The 24,746-nt window shown below is 39.9% G+C and overlaps 1 protein-coding gene across 11 annotated transcripts in view; it reads left to right on the forward strand.

Annotated features, from left to right (window-relative positions):
- BIN1 (bridging integrator 1) overlaps window positions 1-24,746 on the forward strand; it is a 128,997-nt gene that overhangs the window by 66,829 nt on the left and 37,422 nt on the right. For all 11 annotated transcript variants that reach the window (XM_031959875.1, XM_031959869.1, XM_031959873.1 and 8 more), the window contains exons 2-6: window positions 1,882-1,962; window positions 15,320-15,374; window positions 15,865-15,959; window positions 19,987-20,082; window positions 23,960-24,067. In XM_031959875.1, coding sequence (XP_031815735.1) covers window positions 15,867-15,959; window positions 19,987-20,082; window positions 23,960-24,067 — 297 coding nt within the window. In that variant the 5' untranslated portion in view covers window positions 1,882-1,962; window positions 15,320-15,374; window positions 15,865-15,866. The remainder of the gene's footprint in view (window positions 1-1,881; window positions 1,963-15,319; window positions 15,375-15,864; window positions 15,960-19,986; window positions 20,083-23,959; window positions 24,068-24,746) is intronic.

Here is a 24,746-nt window from a genome sequence, read left to right on the forward strand (position 1 = left end):
TTCTCTAATTAAGCTCAAATTATTCCTCTGCTCAGACTCCTCTGTATTCTGGCCATTGTTCTTCCTCACTTGCCTGGAGATGATGGACCTGAGATGCTAGGACAGTGGGGAGGGTCTCATTATGGTTTTCTAATCTGGAGAGCATGATGGGGGGGAAGAAAACTACAGTATTCAGATGCATTTGTGGTTTTGCCTGATGTATATAGATCCATACCTGCCATTCTGTGGACAAAAGTGTCTATGTTGTTCCCAGAGTTTGCCACACATCAAGAAAATCTTCATGGTCATTTCTAGAAGTATTTTGTAATTTTATACCCCTTCTTTAAAAAAAACAAACACAAAACATCATTTTCATTTCCCAGTTATACCTCTTCCCTTTTCCTTCTCAGAGAGTCATCCCTTATAATAAAAATGGCAAAGAGAGAGAGAGAGAGAAAGAGAGAGAGAACGCACGCGCGCGTGGGGAGTGGGGAAACCCAGTTCAACAAAAGTAGCCAACACTTTAACCATGCCTGACATTACATGCAGTCTTCCACATCCATAGTCATCTACCTCTCAGGGCTATTTTTAATCACTTCCTTTGCTATGCCCTGCTTTGAAAATGTCTTTGTTGCTTTTTCAGTTTCCCCTGAGAGAAGCTTGCTGCATTGCAGAAGCCAATTGTCCATCTGCCTCTACCTCCCCTTGTCTCACACAGAACCTTGTTTCTTCTGTCACTGTCTCTTTGTTTTATTTTTCTTCTGTCTCTTACATCTTTCACTCTTCTTTGGTCAAGAAACAGCTGAGGGCCAGACAGCTGAGACTTAGAAGAGAGAGAGACAGAGAGTATGTGTTTACTCATGCTTGTTGAAGGGTGGGGAGGAGGACTTGAGGAGGTTGCCAGTTGAGCCTTAAAAAATCAAGTTCTGAAGTTTGGGAACTGTCCTCATGGTCACAGAGATGAAGGAATAGACTATATGAGCCAGTTTTATCCTATCCTTATCCTCTTCAGCACTCTCACTATTACCTCAAATATCCAGACTTATTTTCTCCCTAGATCTCCTTTCTTTATTATTATTATTATTATTATTATTATTATTACTATAACTTTTTTATTTACAAAACATATGCATGGGTAATTTTTCAGCATTGACCTTTGCAAAACCTTCTGTTCCAACTTTTCCCCTACTTCTCCCACTCCCTCCCCCAGAAGGCAGGGAGTCCAATATATGTTAAATATGTTAAAGTATATGTTAAATCCAATATATGTACACTGCTACACAAGAAAAATCTCATCTAGAAAGAAAGTAAAAAACCTGAGAAAGGAAACAAAATGCAAGTAAACAATAACAGAAAGAGTGGAAATGCTATGTTGTGGTCCACACTCATTTCCCATAGTTCTGTCTCTGGGTGTAGCTGCTTCTCTCCATTATTGAACAATTGGAACTAATTTGAACCTAGCTCTCTTTTCTTAGGTTCCACACAAGAATGCTGACAGTTTATGAAGAGAGATGGGGCTTCTCACCCAGTTCCTCTCAATCCTTCTTGCCTAGCACTTAACATAGGCTGGATGGAGCTTTGAGAGGGTCATATGGACCTTCCTGAAGTCCTGGTGCAGTCCCATGGATTGGGGTGCCTTTGGGTCTTCTCTCTGCCAGGAGAGCTAGTTAGCCAAGGCGTGAGCCAGCAGGCTTCCATGGAGGGGGGACTGCCTTGGGCCAGTATTGGAATCACAAGGCACACAGGAAGGGCTGCACTTTGGGCTGAGGAGGAGTATGTTTCTTGTGGTTGGATTTAGGAGAGGGGGATGAGGAGAAAATAAATGTAATGGTTTTAAAGGACAGGATCTGGACCTCAGGGTTTTTTTGCTGTTATAACATCTTTCCCTCTTTTCTTTTCTAGGTCCTACAGAAATTAGGGAAGGCAGATGAGACTAAGGATGAGCAGTTCGAGCAGTGCGTCCAGAACTTTAATAAACAGCTGGTAAGTTCATTTAACCACGCTACAGGATATCAGTGAGCACCCACTCTGGGTCCAACCCTATGCTAAGTGCTGTGAGGGATGCAAGAGAAGAAGGTGCCGTCTGTTCATTGCCTTCAAAGGGTTTATGGTAGTAGCAGAGGCAAGCCATATGCACCTGAAAATATAACTAACAATACCAGGCAATGTTGGAAAACAGTGTGGATTCATGGATAGAGTCATTCCCCAAGGTAACATGACCTGGATTCAAGAAAATTCATCTACTGGTTGTGAGACCCTGCCAAGTCACTTAGTACCATTACTAATTCTCTAAGAAGTGCAGTTGCAGAGAAAGTGTGGACTTGAATGGGTAGGAGGAATTTCCTCATTGAGGAATTCCCAATAGTAATGAAATCTCCAGGTCCAGTCCCTCTCAATGAGATGAGACATTAGGTATTATTACGAGTATTGAATAAATTATATAGAGAATAGGTTCTGTGGTAGTTCAGAGTAAGGAGAGATCTCCTTAGGCTGGGGACATCTCTGTGAAAGGACTAGGGACATAAATTTAGATACTTTCTCAAACTCATTACCTTCAAAACAGAATAGGGATAAAAGTTGGGTCTGTGATTTCATTGTGTTGGGAACTCCCAGGTGAAGAAATTCCTCTCCTACCAATCTTAAAGACTTGGCTTAGAGAGTTTTCAGGGAGGGCCCAGACTTTCACTCTCCAGGATTTTCCACCATGTTTCAGCTTCTTCTTCCCTCCACCCCATGACTGCTTTCTCCCATTGGTGATTTCCTCCTGGAGCTTCCATTTCGAGGAAGGGCCCAGAGAGTCACTATGCCCTTACTGTTTTTTTTTTTTTTTTACTGATGATTTACTCTTGAAGCTTCCCTTTTGAGGAAGGGCCCAGAATAGCTCTTCCTCATTTTCTGGATTTCATCACCATGGATGCTTACTTTTTTCTCTCCCCTTTTCCCCCTTAATACTCCAAGCTTTCCTGCTGTTGGATGCAGGTTTCTTGGATGCAGGAGCTGTCCCTTTGCTTATAATTGTACCCTCACCACCATTGTCCAGTCTAGCACATAGTAAGAGCTTAACAAATTCTTGTTAATTCAATTTGACTTGCTTTGCCTAGAGTACTAAGGGATAAAAGGGCTTGCAAATGGTCCCATAACCAAAAATATGTCAGAAGATGGATTTGGATCCATGTCTTCCTGACTCTGAGACCAGTTTTCTATGCTGCCTCTTGGACTTACACTTTCCCCCTAAAAATTGAACTTCCTTTCAGCTTCCCTATTTCTGTCTATCACATCATCATATTCCCAGCCTTCTGGGTTTGAAACCCCAGAGTCATTTCTGACTTCATCACTCCCCTTATCCAACCAGTTGCCAAGTTCCATGGATTCTATCTCTAGATCATCTCTCTCATCTGGCTCCTTTTCTACACTCACATGGCTTTCATATTCATAAGCATTCATACAGGGACCATTGTAATAGATTCTTAACTGGATTCCCTGTCCCTTTTAATTCATCCTTCAGACAGGTGCAATTTTTTTTCCCCTGAAGCATAGGTCTGACTGTCTGATCCTGATTTTAAAAACCTATCTATTAGATTTTATTATAATCTGGTACACCTTTATGTCCAGGCTTATTTTATACTATTCTCTTTCACCCACTCGATATTCCAGCCAAAGTGGACTAATGTTTGTTCCCTGATCTTGTTTTATGTGCTCTCTCACTTTTGTATTTATACACACCTTGCATCTGGAATAAACTCTGTCCATATTTCTGCCTAACGAACTCCTTTTTCTTCCAGCTCATGTGCCACCTCCTCCAGGAAGCTTTCCCTTATTGTATCTCAATACCAGTTGAAAGTGATTTCTCCCTCCTCAGATTGTTTTGTCTTTTGCTCTCTTTGCAGTCCACTTTGTATCATATATCTAAAATAGATCTTTCTCCTCTATTACCTTATAAACTCCTTGAGGAGATGGATTTTGTCTTTGTATTTCCAATGCCAAGTACAGTGACTTACAAGTAGTAAAAAGAAGCAAGAAGAGAAAGAAATAAACATTTATTACTTGCTCACTATTTGCTAGGTACTGTACTAATAAGCACTGAGGAGATGTAGACACACACATCTATATATACATATATGCAAATAAATATACATACTTGTACACACATATACATATATAAAAGTAAAAAGAAACTACCCTCACTTTCAAGGAGCCTACATTCTAATGGTAGAAAACAAGCCATAAAAGGGAACCAAGAAGGTGGGAAGGGAGATGAAGGATTTTATTTTTAATTGGCCTCAAACCAGTTAAGATTTTTTGGAAATATACTGAGAATTCTGGGGGAAGATACTGAGAATAATAAAGGAGGAGAAGGGGCACCCTCCATCGAGGCTCCTACTGAGGAGTCCTGTGTGTTTCTATGAGAGGATGTTGAGAGTCCTAGAGCAGATAGGTGAGAGGAGATGATCTCCCTCTTGATTCTCCCAAGGAAATGATATAGGAGAAGGAGGCTATTTGTTTTACTAGACCAGCAGTTCTGAAATCATGATCAGGGAGCCTGTGAGGATCCTCAAGACCCTTATGGGGCCTGCAAGATCAAAACTATTTCATAATCATACAAAGATTTCCTGCTTAAGGTGATAGAGAATTTTTAGCATAAACCCTTAAATAGGGATGATTGCTGTAGACAATGAAAGTTTGGGAGCAAGAGTGTCATGATGAAAGTGGCTTATTTCAGCATGTAAGGCAGATTGGACAGAGGAGAGATTTGAGATGGGAGGGAGGCCAGTCGGGAGGCCAGTGTGGAGTGGGGAAGGCCTGAAATCCAGTGATAGTAGTGAGATAGGGAAGTGAGAGAACTTAAAATTTGGTTACCAGTTGAATTTGTGAGCTTAGGGACAGAGTGGTGGGAAAGATGAGGTTTTGATGGGGAAATAATGATACTATTAATGGAAACAGGGACATTGACAGTGGAACATGTTTGGAGGATTGCCTAGAGAAAGAAGAGATCTGAAGACCAAATGTTGGAGATCATGCTCAGCTGTGCCCCATTAGACATGAGGATGATGACTCAGAAAAAGAAACATAGAAGGGTCAATCTGAGGTAGAAAGAGAATTTGGAGAGCATAGTGTCATGAAAGCCAAATGAACAATTTCTGTGAGGGGTTGGATAAAAATGTCACATGTGAAATCATGGACTAGATGGAGGTCTTCTAATTTTTAGCCTGAGATCCTTTCCATGGACCTTATAACTATGGAATTTTGGTGAGGTAACCCTGCTTCTAAGACTATTCTTAGAAAAACTGCAAGAATCCATGTTAAATGTAATATATACTTAAAATAAATCAAACTATATATTATAGGGATTACATTGTTATAAACTATTTTTATTTTCTCTTTTTTCTATGAGGAAATATTTGCATTTGTTGTTATTTGCCAGTTTAAGACTAATTTAAAAAACAAAATTCAATAAAAATTTGGAGGAAAAAGAACAGCTATGTAACTAAAAATCCTGTTTTTGAATTGTTCTAAGGAAAAAAAAAAACCCTTTTGTTTTTAGGACACTCTTAAAAATTATGAAGGTTAAACCTCTTCCATAAAGAGCTTTTATGTGGATTATTCCTATAGGTCTTTACAATACTAGAAATTAAAATATCTTTGTATGATTATGAAATAGTTTTGATTTTGCAGGTCCTCATAAGGGTCATGGGGATCCTCACAGGCTCCCTGATCATGATTTCAGAACAGCTGGTCTAGTAAAACAAATAGCTTCCTTCTCCTATATCATTTCCTTGGGAGAACCAAGAGGGAGATCATCTCTTCTCTCACCTATCTACTCCAGAACTCTCGACATTCTCTCACAGAAATACACAGGACTCCTCAGTAGGAGCCTCAATGGAGGGTGCCCCCTCTCCTCCTTTATTCTCAGTATCTTTCCATAAAACTCTGGTGGAGGTTCCCTTCTCCTAATAGCATATAGGCCAGTCTCTCTCTTAAGACATTTACACTTGGTAAGTGATGCTATTATACTTTTAAAAAGGCAACAATATTCAAAATTTAACCAGGAGAAAAATGGAAAGGGATGGGGAAGAGGAGTACCCCTGGGAAAAGGCCAGTTTTCTTTTGTAGTGTTTGGAGGGTTTTCTTGTCACTCTTAAGGAGTTGAGGGGCTGACTGACTGAGATGAGAGATTTGATTAGGGCTCATACATCTAACTAAATCAGAGGTGAAATTCCAATAGACTTGTGATGGACAGAGCCATCTGTATCTAGAGAGAGGACTATGGGAACTGAATGTGAATCACAACATAGTATTTTCACCTTTGTTGTTTGCTTGCTTGTTTTTTTCTTTCCTTCTCTTTTTTTTCTCCCTCTTTTGATCTGGTTTTTCTTGCAGTATGATAAATGTGGAAAGATGTTTAGAAGAATTGCATATGTTGAACCTATTTTGGATTACTTGCTGTCTAAGGGAAGGGGAGAGGGAGGAAGAAAGAAAAATATGGAACACAAGGTTTTGCAAGGGTGAATGTTGAAAACCATTGTATTTTGAAAAATAAAAAGCTATTATTTAAAAAAAGTAAATTGGAGGCGAATGGAAGGGAAGAAGTGAGTACATGGGAGTACTCTATTGCCAAGGTCCTAGGAAGAGAGATTTCCTTAATCTTAGCACCTTTATTTAGGCCGAACTACATATATTGATTTACTTTCTAGTTTTTCCTAGAGTCCATATATATTGCCATATATCTTAAGGTCGTTTAACTGCCCAGACATAATCATTTTATGGTGGATAAAGAAGAAACTGTTAGATTACTGAAAAGTCCTTATTTGAAGGCTTAGAATTGGGATGGTTTAGATTTAAGGTGGGAAAATTTGGGAATGACTTGATATCTTTTTGGGCATAAGCAATCAGGTTTTTATAGTCAGTTATTATTTTTTTTTAAATAGTGGAGTTACAAAGAAAGTAAAAAAAAAAATACAGTGTTCTTGCCTTCAAGGAGACAAGATATAAACATGAATGAGGAGACACGTTAAAAAATTTAGGTACTGTTAAAAAAAATTAGGTACACTAATTTAGGTACCTACAAGATACAAAATAGATGGATGGTCATCACAGAGGAAAGACTTCCTGAAGAACAAAAGAGAAAAGATGGGATGAAATGAGGTACAAAGATCTTTTAGAGCCCAAGGGGTGTTGATATTCTTCAAAGTCACTGCTATTGAGCTGCCTTTCCCAGAGATCTTGTAGCAAAGAATAGATATCCTCCTATTTCTTTTGATGAGCAGGACATGGCCTTAGGCCTCATACATCCTTTTAACTATCTCTGAAAAACATAATTCTGCAAAGAGAAAGTCATTAGTCGTGGGGATCATTTGCAGCCCCTCTCTACCTACCAAGAGAGGCCAGGTCCAGTGATGGAAGGATGGATGGGACCTTGAGTAAATAACAACATCTCTGTAGCTTCAGGATTCTCTGTTGTGCTTAGATTCTGGGAGTATTTGGGGGTCTAAAATTTGGGGTTCAAATATGGATATAAAATTACTTAAGAAATTTATACTTGATAAGTGATGCTATTATACTTTTAAAAAGGCAACAATATTCAAAATTTAAACAGGAGAAAAATGAAAGGGCATGGGGAAGAGGAGTACCCCTGGGAAGAGGCTAGTTTAATTTTGTGGTATTTGGAGGGTTTTCTTGTCACTCTTAAGGAGTGTCGAGCAGCTTCTCAGACTTTTGAACCTGAATCTGTTATTCCTCAACTTGTCAGTCCCCTTGTCTGGCAGTATCTTGGTCTCTTGTACCTTGTTACATGCAAGTCAAATTATCGACTTTAAGTAATGACCACTTATTTAAGTAAATCTCTGTAAAGGTAAAAAAGGGTTTTTTTTTTTTAGCATGAAATCTTAGATATATATATTTCTGAGATGAGTCCTTGAACTTTGCCTTTATTTTCACTAACTTTTGGCTTTTTTTGTTTGCAATCTTGTAATTTTTTTAACCTATTAAAAAACATTTTTCCCCTCAAAGAAGGGATATATTGATTTCTCCAGACTACCAAAGGTTCTGTCACAAAAATGGTTAAGAACCCTTGATTTAGACATTTTAGCTGCACTGGATATTGTATAAAGAGGCAGCAAGTCATGAGGTTTTTGATTCCATTCAATAAATCTTTCTTTAGTACTAAATATATGCAAAGCACTAATAATGTTACTTGTGTAAGGAAGACCCTGTTAAAGGTATTCCATAACTCAGGGTGGGCCATTCAAAGCTCTCAAGTCCTTTCAGAGATTGCTACTCCTCTGCTTTTTGTTGATGTGGTAAAAAATTGGCTATTCAGGAAAAGGGATTCTTGGGACGAAGTGCTGATTTCTTTGCTAGTTAAGTGATTTAAGCACAGGAGGGGAGGAAGCTGGCGAAGTCTTCCTGGAGTTCTTATTTGAGAGTCAGGTATAACCAACCTTGTATATAGGTGGAGCAGGTGGTTGTCCAGATGGTAGGATTTGAAGGTGCCCTCACCACCTGTTACAGGGCCTGAAATGCCACTATTAGCGATTCCTTCCTTCCAATGAAACATTGTCTTATCCAGGCTCCTGTTTAAAATGCCAGGACTCCTAGGGAGTGAGTAATAAGGGACAGCCTTGACATCTCAGGTTGGATAAGTTTCTAAAATTCCTTTCCTTCCAAAAAGAGGACCCTGGCCAAAAAAAAAAAAAAAAATAAAATAAAAACACTGGGTTTTTATAGGGGAGAGGGATGGAGGAATAAAACGGGGCTATCAGGGAGGCAAGGTTCCCCAAAGACAACTTTTTGGGGGATAGAGACTATACTCCCAGACCAGTAATAATAACAATAACAACAACAATAATAATGATTTATATATATATATAGAGAGAGAGAGAGAGTGCTGGACCTGGAGTCAAGACGACCTGAATTAAATCTAAACTCATTGTAAGGACAAATTGAAAAAGTAATTGTAAAGTACTTAGCACAGTTCCTGTGTGAATGTTAGCTTTTAGTTATGATTATTTACTATGTCATTTTATCCTTACAGCAACCCTGGGAGGTAGGTGCTATTGTCCCCATTTTACAGATGAGGATACTGAGGTAATCAGAAATTGTGTAACTTGCTTAGAGTCACAGAGCTAGTAAGTTTCTATTACAGGACTCAAGTGTAGGTTTTCCCCACTAATTCTAGTATTTTACTTTTGTACCCCATACCCTTTCTTCCCCCCAGGACAACAGGGAAACAAAATAATATCTCTTTTTGCTTGGCTGCCGAGCCTGAGTCAGAGTTATACTCGCTTCTGGGGTTTTAGATGAGGTCTTTGGAATTTGCTTTTGATCCCCCCCCAATATGCCCACCCCCTTTCTTTCATAACCTCATGGCTTCCTGTGTACAGCAGTGTTTATTCTCCCTTTGTAGGGAGTCCGAGTATTAGGGCTTTTAATAAAACTAGAGCACATTCCCCTTTCCATTGGGCTGCCTCAGTGCTTTGAATGCTGAGCCATATCATCCATGCCCCTGAAAGGAGACAGAAACATTTGATCCTCAGTGGCAGGGGAGGGGTGAGGTTCATGCAGAGCAGTCCTGGGCTTGGGTGGGGCAGTGAGACAAGGGCTAAAGTTAGCTGAATGACTGCTTCTCATGTGTGCCAGGCTGTAGCTCTCCACCACCTGGTGTCTGTGTGTGTGGGGGGACAGGGGTGTGGGACTGGTTATCTGAGCTGTTCAGCCATTATAGTTATGTATAGGTTCAAGGGGCATAGAACATTTTGGGAATGATGGACTAGATGGAGATAGAACTATGTCCAGCAGGGTCTATGGGCAGATAATCTGGAGGAAGATGTGGGGATTGGACACAGAACTCTGTGACCCTTCCTTTGGCATGAGGACGTACATCATTCACAGTTTTCCCCCTCACTTGTAAGGGATCTTGTGGGTCTGACTCTGTGAGGGACTGGGTGGAGAGAGATGGAATGGGTTCCTCTGGAAGGGAAGAAATGATGGAGAAAAGGAGACATCCTACTTATTTTCTAGGGTTGCTAACAAACTTGTCAGGAGGTAAGGGGAGATTCTTTTTAGGTAGTGTATCCAGCAATGTGAATAGTATCTCATTAGTTCCCCTAGAACTTGGTAGGCTCTTGAAAGGAGAGACACTTCCCTTTTCCTTAACCCAAGAATAAGGCCATTTCAAGGCTTTCTTGTAAAGCTTGACGTGTGTTGGGGAAGTCAGAATTAAATTCTTATTAATGTTACTGTGGTTTGGTGAAAGATCATTAGAGTAGAAAATAGGAGATGTTGATCCTACTGACAAAATTTGATCCTTAGTGACAAATTTGAAAAGTCACTTAATCTGTCTTGGGAACCATTTGTAAAAATCCATTCATTCAGCAAATGTTTATTAAATAAGCACTGCTGTCTGTAGAACACTGTTAAGAATTCAAAAGAAAAAGAGGGTTCTCACACCAAAATATAGTTTATTGATGTTCTTTGTCCTTTTTTAAAATGTTGAAAGTTTTTTTGTGGAAACCTCCTTATATTTGATAATTACATTATCAAAGAGTTATATTTCCTTTTCCCAGTTAGGTTAGAGTCTTTGGGTGCCATAACATTCTTCTTGACTGTGGGCAGATCAGCAGCCTCCAAAAAGTTGGGCTTCTAATCAAATGCCACACTTTGGTTTCCTTAAATGTCAACTTTTTGTGACTATGATGAACTAGAGAAAATATTTACTTAGTAAGATAAAGGGCCTAGCTCTTGAGGGTTACTAAAAGACAATCTGACTTTTTTTTTTTCTTAACTTGTAAAAACAAGATAAAACTTATTCCACATTTACTATCCCCATTCAGATTGAACCCTCCCTTAAGACAAAAAAAGAATTAAGCAAAAAAAAAAATCCTACAGAAACATGGTTTTCAATGATGTGTATAGTATTCTGATTCAGTAGGCTTCTACCTTTCTGTTTATTAGGTCATCTTTTTTTTCTGAATCTTTATTGCTCAGAGTTCTTCCTTTTAGTAATCTTTTCATTTAAATTGTTCAAACATGCTGTATATTGTTCTTAATTTTGCTTATAGCATCACAGATTTTGAGACATCCAATCCAACCTGCTTCTTTTATAGCCAAGGGACCAGAAACTCACAAAAGTTGTCTAAGATCATATAGCTTTTGAGCGGCAGAGCTGGGATTTGAACCCAGGTCCCATGACTCCAAATTCAGCATGCCTTCCATGACACTTGCCTTATTTCACTCTGCATTGGTTCATACAAGCCTTTCCAGAGAATACAAACTTGGCTAAGGCATATTGTCTATCATCATGGAGTTTGTGGCATAGTTGGAAAATAAGATATAACTGTAGACATAAGATGCAAGTACAAAATTGTGAGAGTGTAAAAGAACCTCAGAGTCCATCTTAGTCCAAGCCATCATCCTGACTCCATGCTGATGCTCTATCGACTTCTCTCCTTAGCTGTCCCTTAATGTTCTTTATTCCCTGCCACACACATCAGTGCTTCTTCAACATCCTTGTTGCAGTTTGGAGGACAGTTCAGAAAGCCCCCTTCCTTTATTTGTTAAAACAAGGGTTACTTCCTATATATTCGCAGATACCTTCAGGGATTTTTCCTGAATTCCACTAAGCCATAAAAATTCTTAACATGGGGCCTATAGAGATATTAAAAGTTTTATTTTTTATAACTATATTTCAATCTAATTGAATCCTACGTGACTAGATAAGTCACTTAATTCCTGTTTGCCTCAGTTACCTCATTTGTAAAATGGAGATAATATAATAATACCCGCTATCTCCCAGGATTATTGTGGGGATTAGATAAAATAACCATTATAAAGTCTTAGCACAATGCCTGGCACATAATAAGAACTATATGAATGGTAGAATTAATTTTTAAAAATATATTTCTATTTTTATACATTTTAAACATTATTCTGAGAAAAAATCCAGAGATTTTTCAAGACTGCCAGAAGGGTCCATGACACAAAAACTTTAGCTATGAGCCTGAGAGAACCGCTCATTAGCTCGAGATCAGTGATGCAGCTTATTAAGGGTTCATTCTTCATAGGGCTCTGGTCTATGTAGGAAAATTGCCCATGTTATTAGGGTTAGAAGGTGATGAATCGGGCTTTTCTTTGTGCTTTGGGAAATCTTCCTTCTTGTGTGAAGGAACCATTACTGGGTAGTACATTAGTTGGAGGTGGGTTCATTCAGCAAGAAGGAAAGGGTTTTTTGGATTTTCATGGGGCCTTGGAGACGAACTGGTCGCTATCTTTTGAAGAGCTGATCTGAGATTGCTGGCTAAGTTTGGAGGCTCACCGCCAGGTGTTTGGCCTTGACCCTAGAGATAATTGGGAGCCGGGGGGCTTTGGAATTGCCTCCTTGTCTCTGTACCTCATCCAGATTGTTTCAGAAGCTGATCACAGAATTCTGGCCTTCTTGGTCCTGAGTTTGAACAGCTACTCAATAGAAACTGGTCCATCTAGACTTGACTCCAGGGCAATTTAGGGAGCAGCGGGGTGTGTTGTGAAGGACAGTGTGCTCTATTTAGATACAGTTGGCCGGATTGTTTGCTGCCCTGCTTGAAGTTGGGGGTTGGATGTGATCAACTCATGGTGAGAGCTGGATGGGTTGACTTGGGGGAGAGCGTTGCAGCTGGCCCTGACTTTCAGGGGAATCCTCAGACCGGGTCTCCTTGCACATCTGTTTCCTGCTGACAGAAGATCTTTGTTCATGAGCACAAGGGGAACGTGACGGGCCCTGGTACAGGCCCACAAGGCTCCCCGCTCCTTGTGAGCTCAGTGTGAGGCAGCAGTGTGCCCCTTCAGTGTGTCCGGGAGCGCGCCTGCCACGGGCTTGGAGGCCATTGTGTTGGGGGCTTCTCTTGTGGGGGGCAATCATTACAGTTGGCATTCTGTATGTTTTTGAGTTTACGAAACCTTTACATGCATTATATCTGAGCTTACAACAGCCCAGTCAGATACAACAGGTATTATTGTTTCCATTTTATGGATGAGAAAGAAAGGGACCATCTGGACTCTGTTCAGTAAGGCAGGAGTTGGAGTATCAGGAGGGGAGCCTTGCTCATGGTTTTTTCAACTTGGGCCATCTTTAATCTGACACACAGAAAAGCAAGACTTGAGGATATAGAAGGTTAGAGAAGGAAAAAAGGACAGAGGCTGTGTATGGGATAATGGGGAGAGGATGTGGGGAAATGAGAGAGGAAAAATGATTTGTAAGAATTTCTGTGCATTTGAAATCAGATTATCTACATTTAGGCATTGGACAAAACACAGGCAAATCAATAACTCCTGTTTTTGGATCGGTTTGGCAGCGGGAATCAATCAGTCTCTAAACTCTGGGGAGCCCAGCCAGTGCCCCTCAGAGGTCTGAGCCAGCGTAGTGTATAACTAGGATATTGTAGAAGGTTTAATTCTTCAAGTAGAGGATAGTTCACACTTGTGTAACACTTTGCAAAATACTTGTCTAAAGTAGTAAAGTAGTAGTATTTTATAGTTGCAGGCACTAAAGCCTTAGGAACTGAAGTGAATTTGCCCTTAGCCATACAACTGACAAGCACTGATCTCCTAGCTATGAGTCCAGTATTAATATTTTTTTCCTTTTGAACATTTCTGTTTTTTGTTTTTGCTGCCTTTTATTTTGGGGTCACATTTCATCCCTTCAAACTTCCCTACCAATGATCCATTCCTTCTAATAAAGATTAGAAAATAAAGAGGAGGAAAAACCAGTACAGCAAAACTAATCAACACTTTGACCATGTCTCATAGTTGGTGCGATATTCTATACCCATAGTCCTGTAACTCTGCAAAGGAAGGAGGGAGATAAATTTTTTCAGGCCTTATCTAGGTCCAGGGTTGGGTATTAGAAGCACACAGTGTTCCATTCTCCCCTTGGCCCCTTTTACCCTCTTCTCCATAACAGTTTATAAAGTAAGTAAAACAGTTTGATTATAATAATTTTTGAAATGAGGGACCTGAGACATAAATTAATGGCTTGCTGATGGATCTATAGCTGGGGAATGGCAAAGCCATGCCTTCTAATTTTCAGATCCATTGCTACACCTACTGGCACCCTCACTGGCCTGTGCTTTAATAACAACCAAAAAAATAGTGGGTTTTTTTTTATTTTTTAATCTTGCATTTGTGCTTTATAATTTTTCAAGCCTGTTCCATCTCATTTGAGTCTTACAGCAGCCATGTAATGTAGGCAGACTGGCTATGATTATCCTCATTTTATAGATGAGTTGAACTAATTTTCCCAAGGCCCAATAGCTGGGAATAGTTGGCACAAATTCTGGAATTCCAATCTTGTGAATCTGGAATGTAGGGCCCTTTCTTCCATGACACACTGTCCCTTGGACGTGCCACGGGCAACAGTGTCTCTGTTATTGCTCAGTATAATTCCTGGAGTGACCCCCTGATTCAGATTTGACCTGTCCTTCCATTTCATAATGGAACCATGTGATGGTTGTGACATTTTTTCTGCATTTATTGTTACATATTAAAGGTCTGGACCTGAAGTCAGTAAAACCTGAGTTCAAATTTGACCTCAGACTCTTAATTAGATTTGTGATCCTGATAAATTACTTAACCTGTTTTCCAGTTTCCTCATGTAAAATGGGAATCACAATAGCATTTACTTTGAAGATTGAGTATCAAATGAGATAATATTTATATATTATATATTATTATATAATATATAATATATCTATCACATATTTATATAATAAATATATAAACATTTATTATATATTATATTTAAATATAAATATATAAAGAATAATAATATTTGTAAAAAATACTTAGCACAGTTTCTAAAGCATAGTAGGCACTATGCAAATACTTAATCCCTTCCTCCTCTTCCTAAGGCACTTGGTTCTGCACTTCCTTGTGTAATCCTTTTGCCATTCTCTTTTCATGTACATGTTTTGTGCTCCTTGAGGATGAGGATGCTTATACTTCATTTGTATATCCCATAGCACCTTCTCCTTGGCTGAGCACATATTAGGTATTTTATAAAGACTGAATGAATAAATAAATAGGAAGGACATGAATCAGCTCATCCATGTACAGAGATTTTTTAAAATTAAATTGAATTTTTTTATTTTCAAGACATCTGCATGGATAATTTTTCAACATTAACCCTTGCAAAATCTTGTGTTCCAATTTTCCACCCTTTCCCCCACCACCTCCCTTAGATGACAAGTAATGCAAAATATGTAAAACATGGTAGAAATATGTGTTAAATCCAATATATGCATACATATTTATACAAGTATCTTGCTGATGAGCAGAGATTTTGACCAAGTATTTGTGTTTGTCATTGCAGACGGAAGGGACCAGGCTGCAAAAGGATCTCCGCACTTATTTGGCATCGGTCAAAGGTAAGGGACTTTCCCTGGGGGTCCAGCCATCAGTATGGCCTATGTTTTGGCAATGACTTGGGGCCCAGGTATCTTCTCTGATATTTCCTGATAGATGAATGAGAGAACTTGGATACTTTGGTTTAGGTATATTTGGTTCAGTTCTGGTTTATTTTTGATTCTGATGCTAATCTGGGAGGACAGCCTGAAGGTAAAGGCATACGAAGTTTGCTGCTGACCCTGGTCCCCTAACAAGTATCAGCCAGGGCGGGCAAATGGCCATGGTCCGGCAGGCCCTCGCTGGGCAGCCCCCTTCTCCTTTTGGTAGGAACCACGACTAGGACTGGTCACCGCCAGAAGCTGGGGAAGACCGACCCATCCTTTAGGGGTGGGATCAGAAGGAATCTGAGGGAGTGGGAAAAGGTCTGAGGCTGGTGGGCAGGAAGGGAAGGAGGAGCCCCCCATTCTTCCCCTTGGGGTTCTGCATCCAGCTTTTCTGTGTCCATTTCAGCGATGCACGAAGCCTCTAAGAAGCTGACAGAGTGTCTGCAAGAAGTGTATGAGCCAGACTGGCCCGGGAGAGAGGAGACCAACAAAATAGCAGAAGTAAGACTATGGGCTGGGGCTGGGGAGCGGGAGAGTGGAGGCCTGGGGAGAAAGGAAATGATTTTTTAAAATGGAAGAGCCTGCCCTGGGATAAAGATGGAGTTAAAAGGCTTAGTCATTTTGGTTAGGGAAAGAGAAACAGCTGGCCATGCCTTTATTTCCCTATTAGGGAAAACATATTTATCCCCACATTTTCCCTGCCCTGACTCTCAAGTGTATATCTTCTTTTCTCTGAAAGGATGGGGAAGAAAGAGGGATTTAAAAATAAAAAAATAAAACCTGGTCAGGAGTGAAATGTGGTAAGAAGACTGGACTGGAAGTCCAGAGATCTCAATTTTAGGTCTAGGAAGTACTAAGTGTTTGAGGTCATATTTGAACTTGGGCCCTCCTGACTTCAGGGCTGGTGCTCTATCCACTGTACCACCTAGTTGCCCGAGTCCACTTTTTTAAAAAAACAATTTTTTTTTTTATGGACATCTCCGTTTTTATGTCACCTAATTTCCTTCCTTTGATTTCTTTACCCTCCTCAGAGGAGCCATCCTATATAACAAAGAATTTTTTTTAAAAGGAGAATAAGAAAAAGAGGAGGGGAAATCAGCAAAAGCAATCAGTATGTAGGGGATAAAATATAATATTTGCAATATCCTCTCTACTTGTGGTCCATTTTCTTTTCAATGTTTTATTTTAAATAACTTTATGTTGATGTCTTTTGGTTTTTTTACATCACCAAAAATTTCTCCAGTATTGCTCTCCCCCAATTCCAGAGAGCAAATCTGTATCTCTCTGCCTCAGTTTTCTCATTTGTCAAATGGGAGGTTTAGACTAATTGGTCTCTAAGGTTCTTTTTAATTCTATTGGGTGTATGTGGGTGGAATTTGCTATCATTTAATGTGTGGGGTTTGGAACCTCAGCTTTACCAGCTTCCTCTTTGTAAATGATAGATAGGGTTCCTTTCAGTTCTGATCCTATATATATGAGTATTTAATTTTAAATGGCCTTAGAATATAAAATATAAAAATAAAGTGATTAGATTCAATGGTCTCCAAGACAAATTAAAATTCAGACTTGGTTGAATGCAAATGTTATCTAAAAGCAATGCGGCCTTCCTATTTCATGAGCTTGGAGATGACTCCCATGGTTGATTGTCTTTAGCTACTCATAGGCCCAAACCATCTCTTCCCAGGTGTGGCTGGTAAAAAGAAGGGCAATTGTTTTGAGAGGAATCAGTGCTGTTTTTGTTTTATCTCAACTGCCAACTCAACATTACAGTTTTAAATTGCTGTCAGCCCTGATTCTTGTTGGTACTTGGATGTTACTGCTCCAAAGGCTAGCCTGAGATCCAAGAGTCCTTCCAAGCAGTTAGAATATTTCTTCATTAGGGATTTTTGCACATTGATATGACCAGGCCTAATTTGCTTTTGTTGTTTTTGTCATTGTTAGTTTTAACTAAAACTTTTATTATTTTTTAGTGACTTCAATAAATAATAAACAATAATGTTTTTGCCTCTTTACAATGGTATTTGAGTTGGATGGATCTGACATTTTTGCAGCAGGGCCCAGATATAAGCCCTTAAAAATCAAGGTCCAGGGTTTTACTGAAATCTAAGACATGATAGAATAGAAGTATAAATGAGACCCCATGTCATGAATTTGCTAATTGCTCTTTGCTGTTGCATCTTTAGTTAAAATATAAAATTGTTATAGAAGTAGTGTGATGTCATGGAAAGAGTACCGGATATTGGAACTAGTCGACCTGGGTAAGGCTCCAAGATCTTGAATACCACCCTCACTAGTTATATGACTCTTGTCAGTCCACTTTATATCTCTCTTACTCTCTGTTTCCTCATCTTTACTGGGGAGAATCCATGTGAGAAGATTATAGGACAATTAAACATGTACTACACTTTATAGAGTAGTTGTAAAGAAACTGCTTTATTAAAGCATACATAAATGAGAGTTTGTATTACAGAAACTTGGAGCAAACCTATCTGTGTGTGCATTTGTTTTTCTAGGACAACCATGGGGAATTCTGACTGCCCATCTCCTACCCTCTTTCTAGTCTCATTTATTCGCTTAAGCCCATTTTCAGACTCCTGGAGTCTCTCAGTTAAGAGTTGCAGTATAGAATTGAAAAGATTTCCTAAGTGTCTCTATAGTCCTTGTTAACTCTGGAGCCTCACTCACAATGAAGGTGGGTAGGCTGCCCACTAGAAAGGCCCCTAAAGCTAATGGGAAAGTCAAACATGGAGGCTTCTTGACTGCACAAAACAGATCTGGGAATGGACCAGCTTCTCACTCTAGGTTAGTTTTCCAGAATAGTTTTCCAGAAAAACTGGAATTTCTGGAGTTATCAGTTGAGGAACTAAGATTGAAAATTTTATCCTGCAAAGCTCTTGACATTTAGCAATTTCTGGGCTAGCAAACATCATGAAACATCATCGTGAAATGTGAATATGCATAATGCTTAATGTGGCTAGAAGCTCAGGTTCTAGTCTTCCCTCAGTCACTGACTTATAATGTGACCTTGTCTGACATACTCTAAAAAGGAAAGAAGCTTGGAACACAACTGGGAGAGAATATAAGATCAAAAATATAAAAGCAAAAATCACTTTGAATATTTTAATAATCTCTCAAAATAACCTCTCAGAAGGTCTTGTTTCCTTTCTCCAGATCAGAATTTGTCTCCTCCATCTTTCCAAATAGCATTCATCCTTCAAGTGCCAGCTTCTTTGTGATGTCTTCCCTGACCACTCTAGTCCATACTGATCTCTCCATTCTTTAAACTGAAATTATTCTGTTTTTGGCCTAAACCATACACAGATCAACAATTGATTATAAGTAGAGTCAACAAGCATTTATTAAACATCTCCTGTGTTCTTGGTACTGTGTCTTCATAAAGGAGCTTTGGAGTCCATTTTTAAAAAATTTTTTATTTTTTATTTCATTTATTTTTTGCTGAGACAATTGGTGACTTGCCTAGGGTTATACAGCTAGGAAGTGTTAAGTCTCTGAGGTCACATTTGAACTCAAGTCCTGACTTCAGGGCTGGTGCTCTACCTACTGTGCCACCTAGCTGCCCGAGTCCATTTTTTTAAAAAACAATTTTTTACCGACATCTGTTTTTATATCACCTAATTTCCTTTTATTCCTTTATCCTCCTCACAGGAGCCATCCTATATAACAAAAAAAATTTTTTTGAAGGAGAATAAGAAAAAGGGGGGGGGGAAATCCGCAAAAGCAGTCAGTATGTTGGGGAAAAAATATAATATATTCAATATCCTCTCTACCTGTGGTCCATTTTCTTTCTTTTTAATGTTTTATTTTAAATAACTTTATGTTAATGTCTTTTGGTTTTTTTTTTACATCACAAAGATTTCTTCAGTATTGCTCTCTCTCCCAATTCCAGAGAGCATTCCAATATAGTATTTTTTTTTATTAAAGATTTTTATTTTCTGACCATATGCATGGATAATTTTTCAATATTAACCCTCTCAAAGCCTTGTGTTCCAAATTTCCCTCCCCCTTCCTGCTACTCTTTCCCCTAGATGGCAAGCAATCCAATACCATATAGTATTTTTTAAAAAGAAGAGAAAACCCCAGAAAATATTAATATATAAAAAAGTCTGAAGACATATGCAATGTATTACACACATAGACCTCCTATTTCTACAGAGGAGTAGGATAGAGATTTCTTCTCAAAGCTCTAGGTCCAGCCGTGCTTATTCTTTGTAATTTTGTTAATGTTTACATTGTTGTAGTCTTTTTGTTTTCAGTCTTTTTCCAGCTCACAGGAGACTATTTCTCTTGGACTTTAGTTTCTTAATCTGTATGAGTGATTTTTCCCATACCTATCTACCCAAAGCTCACCAGGATCAGTAAGAATATTAATTGCTTATGTGTGTATATTTTTTCAATTCACTAGATAAAAATAAACATACCATGAATAATCTTGATGACCAAAGTGGTAGTGAGGAGTTGACAGAGTGCATATTCTAACCAATTCTGTGTCTGTTGGCCCATGTTACAGAACAACGATCTATTATGGATGGATTATCATCAGAAACTGGTGGACCAGGCACTTCTGACCATGGATACTTATCTAGGACAGTTTCCTGACATCAAAGTAAGAAGACCACCTTGATCTGAAATTGCTGTTGTTTCTGGAAATGGAGGTGGAGAGAGTGGGAAGAGGGAAAACAAAACGTAGCTTTGTGGGTAATCCCATTGGCTCACCAGTTGTTGCCTTTCCTCCAACTTGAGAACATGAAACCTGAAAGGGCCTGTTTTTTCTTCTTCAACCACTGGACTAGGATTCCAGGTGTTATGTGGAGCTCTTTGTTCCTTCAAGCAGTGCTTAATTTCTTCCAAAATGCTAATGTCCATGGAAGGTCCTGATAAACTTAGCTGAAACTGGAGGGAAGGAACTTGTGGTTTACTGTATTTTAAGGTGGGACAAAGATAGTTCAAACAAGAAAGTTGGGCCTCCTTCTTTAATTAGTATCATGGTCCTGGCAGGGAATGGGATGGTGTGGGGGAAGGTCAGAGTATTACCTGGAAACTAGTGTAGAGCAATTCAGAATCATAAGACCGGGCCTAATGGAGCCAGGAATCCTGTACTGTTACTGCCTTTAGCCTGAGACTGAAAATTAGCACAAGTCTAAAGGAAATAAAGAGGCAGACCAGGAAGAATTCTAATCATATTGTAAATATGTACTTTAGCCTAGTCCTCTGTCCTTTCTATCCTTCTCTAATATCCATATCTAAATTTTCTTCTCCTTTTTCTTTTTTCCTTCTCTTTTTCTTTCTTCCTTCCATCTTTTGTGCTTTCTTGCCTTCTTTTTTCTCTTCTCATTCTTTCAATCTCTTTTTGACTTCTTTTTCAAACAATTAAGCCAATACATTCGCATCAAGTTTCATATTCATTGCAAATTTCTATAAATTTCAGGGCATTCACTGAGTGATACAAGGGACTAGGGAAAGTTAGGAGTTTGCATAAAGAGGAGACATCACCATCATTCATTCAGTTAGACTAGAAAGACTTCTTGGACAAGGGCATTTTTAAGAATTGTTTGGTGTATTTGCTGTGAGCTTTTAATTATATACCATTTTTTCAATGGATTGTGCCTGGATCTTTCAATTGAGAGAAATAGTCAATGTCCTGGTATAATTTGAAAATGAAAACTACTGGAGATTTGAACTCAGCTGGCTTTCTGAGCTTTTGGTTTTCACCTTCATATCTGTGTATGAATTGGAAGTGAAGGTGGGGATATGGGCGTTAAAACAGAAAATGGAGGTACTATCTCAAAGAAAAGCCTATTAGCTAGCTTGAAGAGTGGATTGGATTTTCTGCAGAGTGACTGGGGGGAAGGTGGAGATGAGAGAAAGGTAGTTAGTGTTCATTCTTCTCCCCCTCATATTCTAGTACTGTCTTCTTCAGCCTAATCAATGTAATTGAAGTGATTATGTTAGCATAGACGTTATTTCTTTAAATGTCTGTACCATTGGCCATTCTCTCTCTATATCTTTTTAAGTTAATTTGCATTTTTTAATTAAGAACAACTTATTTTCTTTTCTTCCAATCTTTCCTCATTGGAAAAACCCCAACAAAACCCTTTAACAAATATGCAAGCAAAAAAAAAAAAAAAAAAAAGATCCCAAATTGTCTGTATCCAAAAATAAATATTTCATTTTACAGTTTGATTCCATTATCTCTCTTTTTCTCTCTTTCTTTGTTACTCACTCGCTTTTCCCTGCACTCTCAAATTATTTCTCTCAGTAAGCGTGGGTTCCTCGGACCTGTTAGTGACTATGTCTGAACCCAGCCTTTCACCTTAGGCTCAAACTCTAGTAATGAGATAAATTAGTAGGATGGTATCAGCCTATGTAGGCTAACTATTGGCTGCTCAGGGGATCATGGTAAGCATTGAATTCTCCAGTTACAAAGGCTGAGCCATTCTCAGAGTTTCTAAGCATCTCTGGAGCCTCTGCTTTGTGTTAATTAGTTTTAGTGATTATTGCATGGACTTCATAGGGTCGGATTCATGGAACAGATTTCCCTTCAGTCTTAACACCTCCCTCTTTCCCCACCCAGTCCTGGCTTAAAGTGCTAGTGAAATGGGCTAATATACCTCATGTTTGAATGATCCAGCTGTACCTCCTGCTAAAATGGTCCCATTGATACAGCCTTTTTCTTACCTCAAATCTGGCTGTAGTTCTTAGAATCCCTTGGCACTAGTAAGCACTAGAAGGAGGATTGGAGGAAAAGAGGGACAATTCCCATCACAGAACTCAAGCACCTTGTGCTTTTACATTTACCCCCTTATACACTGAATCAGTCCCTTGGACAAGTCCAGGGGGATTATCCCCAGTGATACTTCTCCAGGACTCACCCAGAGCCCACGGAACTCCCATAGAAATGGAGATGGGATAACTATAAGCAGGGCACCCATGCAATAATGACCTTTTGGCAAACGTGATTTAGATGACCAGCTTGTAAAGCCTTCCCAGAATTCAGCCATTCAAAGTTTGCAAGTTTTTACTGAATACCAGCTAGCTGTCTGTGGTACTGAACACTAGGTGTGATACAAAAGGACAAGGGACACCTGCAGCCCATCCTCAAGGAGTTAATGGGGAAGGCTGGGGAAACAAATCAGACAGATAAATGAAATAAGAATGATAGGCTGTGTTTATGTCTCTTTCTCTCTCCCTCTCCCTCTCTCTCCCTCTCCCTCTCCATATACATAGATGCAAATACGCACACATATATAGACACCCACATATATATGTATACACATATACACACACCAGGTGTTAAGTTGGGTGTTAAGCACTCAGTGAAACAGGAATTAGTTCAAAGATGTGAGATGTGTGAATTAGTCATCAGAGGAGTCTTCACGAGGCAGTGGGAGTTGTTTGAGTCAGTCAACAAGCATTTGTTCAATGTCTACCATGTATGTGCCAGGACTGTACTAAGTGCTGCTGATATAAAGAAAGGCAAAAATAATTTATGTCTTTAAGGAGCTCACATTCTGAGTGGGAAGGAGACATGTAAATAACTATGGACATTGAAACTATATGTAGTGTAAGAAGATGATGTTGGAGAGATCTCTTGAGCTCCTGATATCTCAGACCTAGAGACATTGGCTGCAAAGTCTCTTGGTACTAGTAAGCACTGGAGCCCAGGGAGGAAAATGGGGAGGACTCAGAAGTTTATCACAGAACTCGATGACCCTGTACTTTTACACAAACCTGTGGTGCTCTGTTATCAGTCCCTTGGACAAATCCAGGGTTATCCCTAGTGACACTTTGCCAAGACTCACCCAGGTCCCAGGAGACTCCCATAGAAATGGAGGTGGGATAACCCAAAGAGTAGATGCAGGACTTCTTAGAGAAGGTAAAATCTGAGCTGGATCTGGAAGGAAGTCAGTGGTCCGGAGGGAGGAGGGAGAACCTTCCATTTAGCAGGGGTGCTCAAACTACAGCCCACGGGCCAGATGCGACAGCTGAGGACGTTTATCCCCTTCACCCAGGGCTATGAAGTTTCTTTATTTAAAGGCCCACAAAACAAAGTTTTTGTTTTGACTATAGTCCGGCCCTCCAACAGTCTGAGGGACAGTGAACTGATCCCCTATTTAAATAGTTTGAGGACCCCTGATTTATGGGATATGACCAGTGAAAAAACAGGGATTCAGTGCTAGAGCCTGAGAGACGGGTAGGTTTAAGTAGGCAGAAAAGAAGCATATTCCAGCAGCGAAGTGAATCCTGTTTCTGAGAGAACATGATTGCTCTTTCCCTGCTCTATCCTGGTAATGATAATACCTTGGTCAGCCTTATAGAGTATGAACCTGAAGGAGAAAGGTCGAGGGGCTTTTGGTAATGATCTGAGGACTTCTTGTCCACAGAATAACCCTTGTGGAACTGGCTGGGATTACGGAGGCTGCAAAGTTCTTCTGTGACTCCCTGTTAAGTTTTTCTTCTCTCTCACTTTGTGCTCCCTCCAGTCTCGAATTGCTAAGCGTGGGAGGAAGCTGGTGGACTATGATAGTGCTCGCCACCATTATGAGTCTCTTCAGACCGCCAAAAAGAAGGATGAAGCCAAAATAGCCAAGGTAAAGGCTGGGGCTGGGGGGTGGGGAGGGTGGGGGCTGGGCGGGTGACCAGTGTGTATCGAATCGGCAAGCCCAGGACCTCTTCCCCTTCTGTCATCTAGAGAGAGAGGTATATTCTTTTGGGGAACAAGCGGAAGAGAATTATAGCCTGGCCTCGAGTTTTGCTGGGCCCTGTGATGTGAGGGGAGGTGCTGATTTGACCCCCTCAGAAGATGCCTTCCCTTCTGTATGAAATCCAAATCCATTTAATTTTTCCAAAATGTTTTCCCATCCGCTCTTGAAGACGCCTATTCAGTAGATGCAGCAGGTGTTTTATTTCCCATTTTAAAGGTGAGAGGATAGGACCTGCCCAAGCTCTTCCAGCTTCTGAGTGACAGCTGGGGGAGAATCTGAGTGCCCCAGCCCCTGAGGAGTTTGGACATTGTAAACTTGGGCTGGGCTCTGTCCCTCCCCTCCTCCCCCATGCGGCTTGCCCTTCTCTGTGGCAGCATCTTCTCCCATTCCCTTTTTGGGAAAATGCCCAGCTTGAGTCCTGGTTCCCCGTCCCCTTGATCCCTCCTGAAGTGACTTTCCTGAATAAGAACAGTGACCCAAGGCTCCAGTTTCATTGAGCCAGATGTCACTCCCCCCTCCCCCCCCTCACTCTCATTTGGGAACTGGCCCATGTGTCCTGCCCTCT

This window comes from Sarcophilus harrisii, chromosome 3 (assembly GCF_902635505.1).
Source record: "Sarcophilus harrisii chromosome 3, mSarHar1.11, whole genome shotgun sequence".
NCBI classification, from domain to species: Eukaryota; Metazoa; Chordata; class Mammalia; order Dasyuromorphia; family Dasyuridae; genus Sarcophilus; species Sarcophilus harrisii.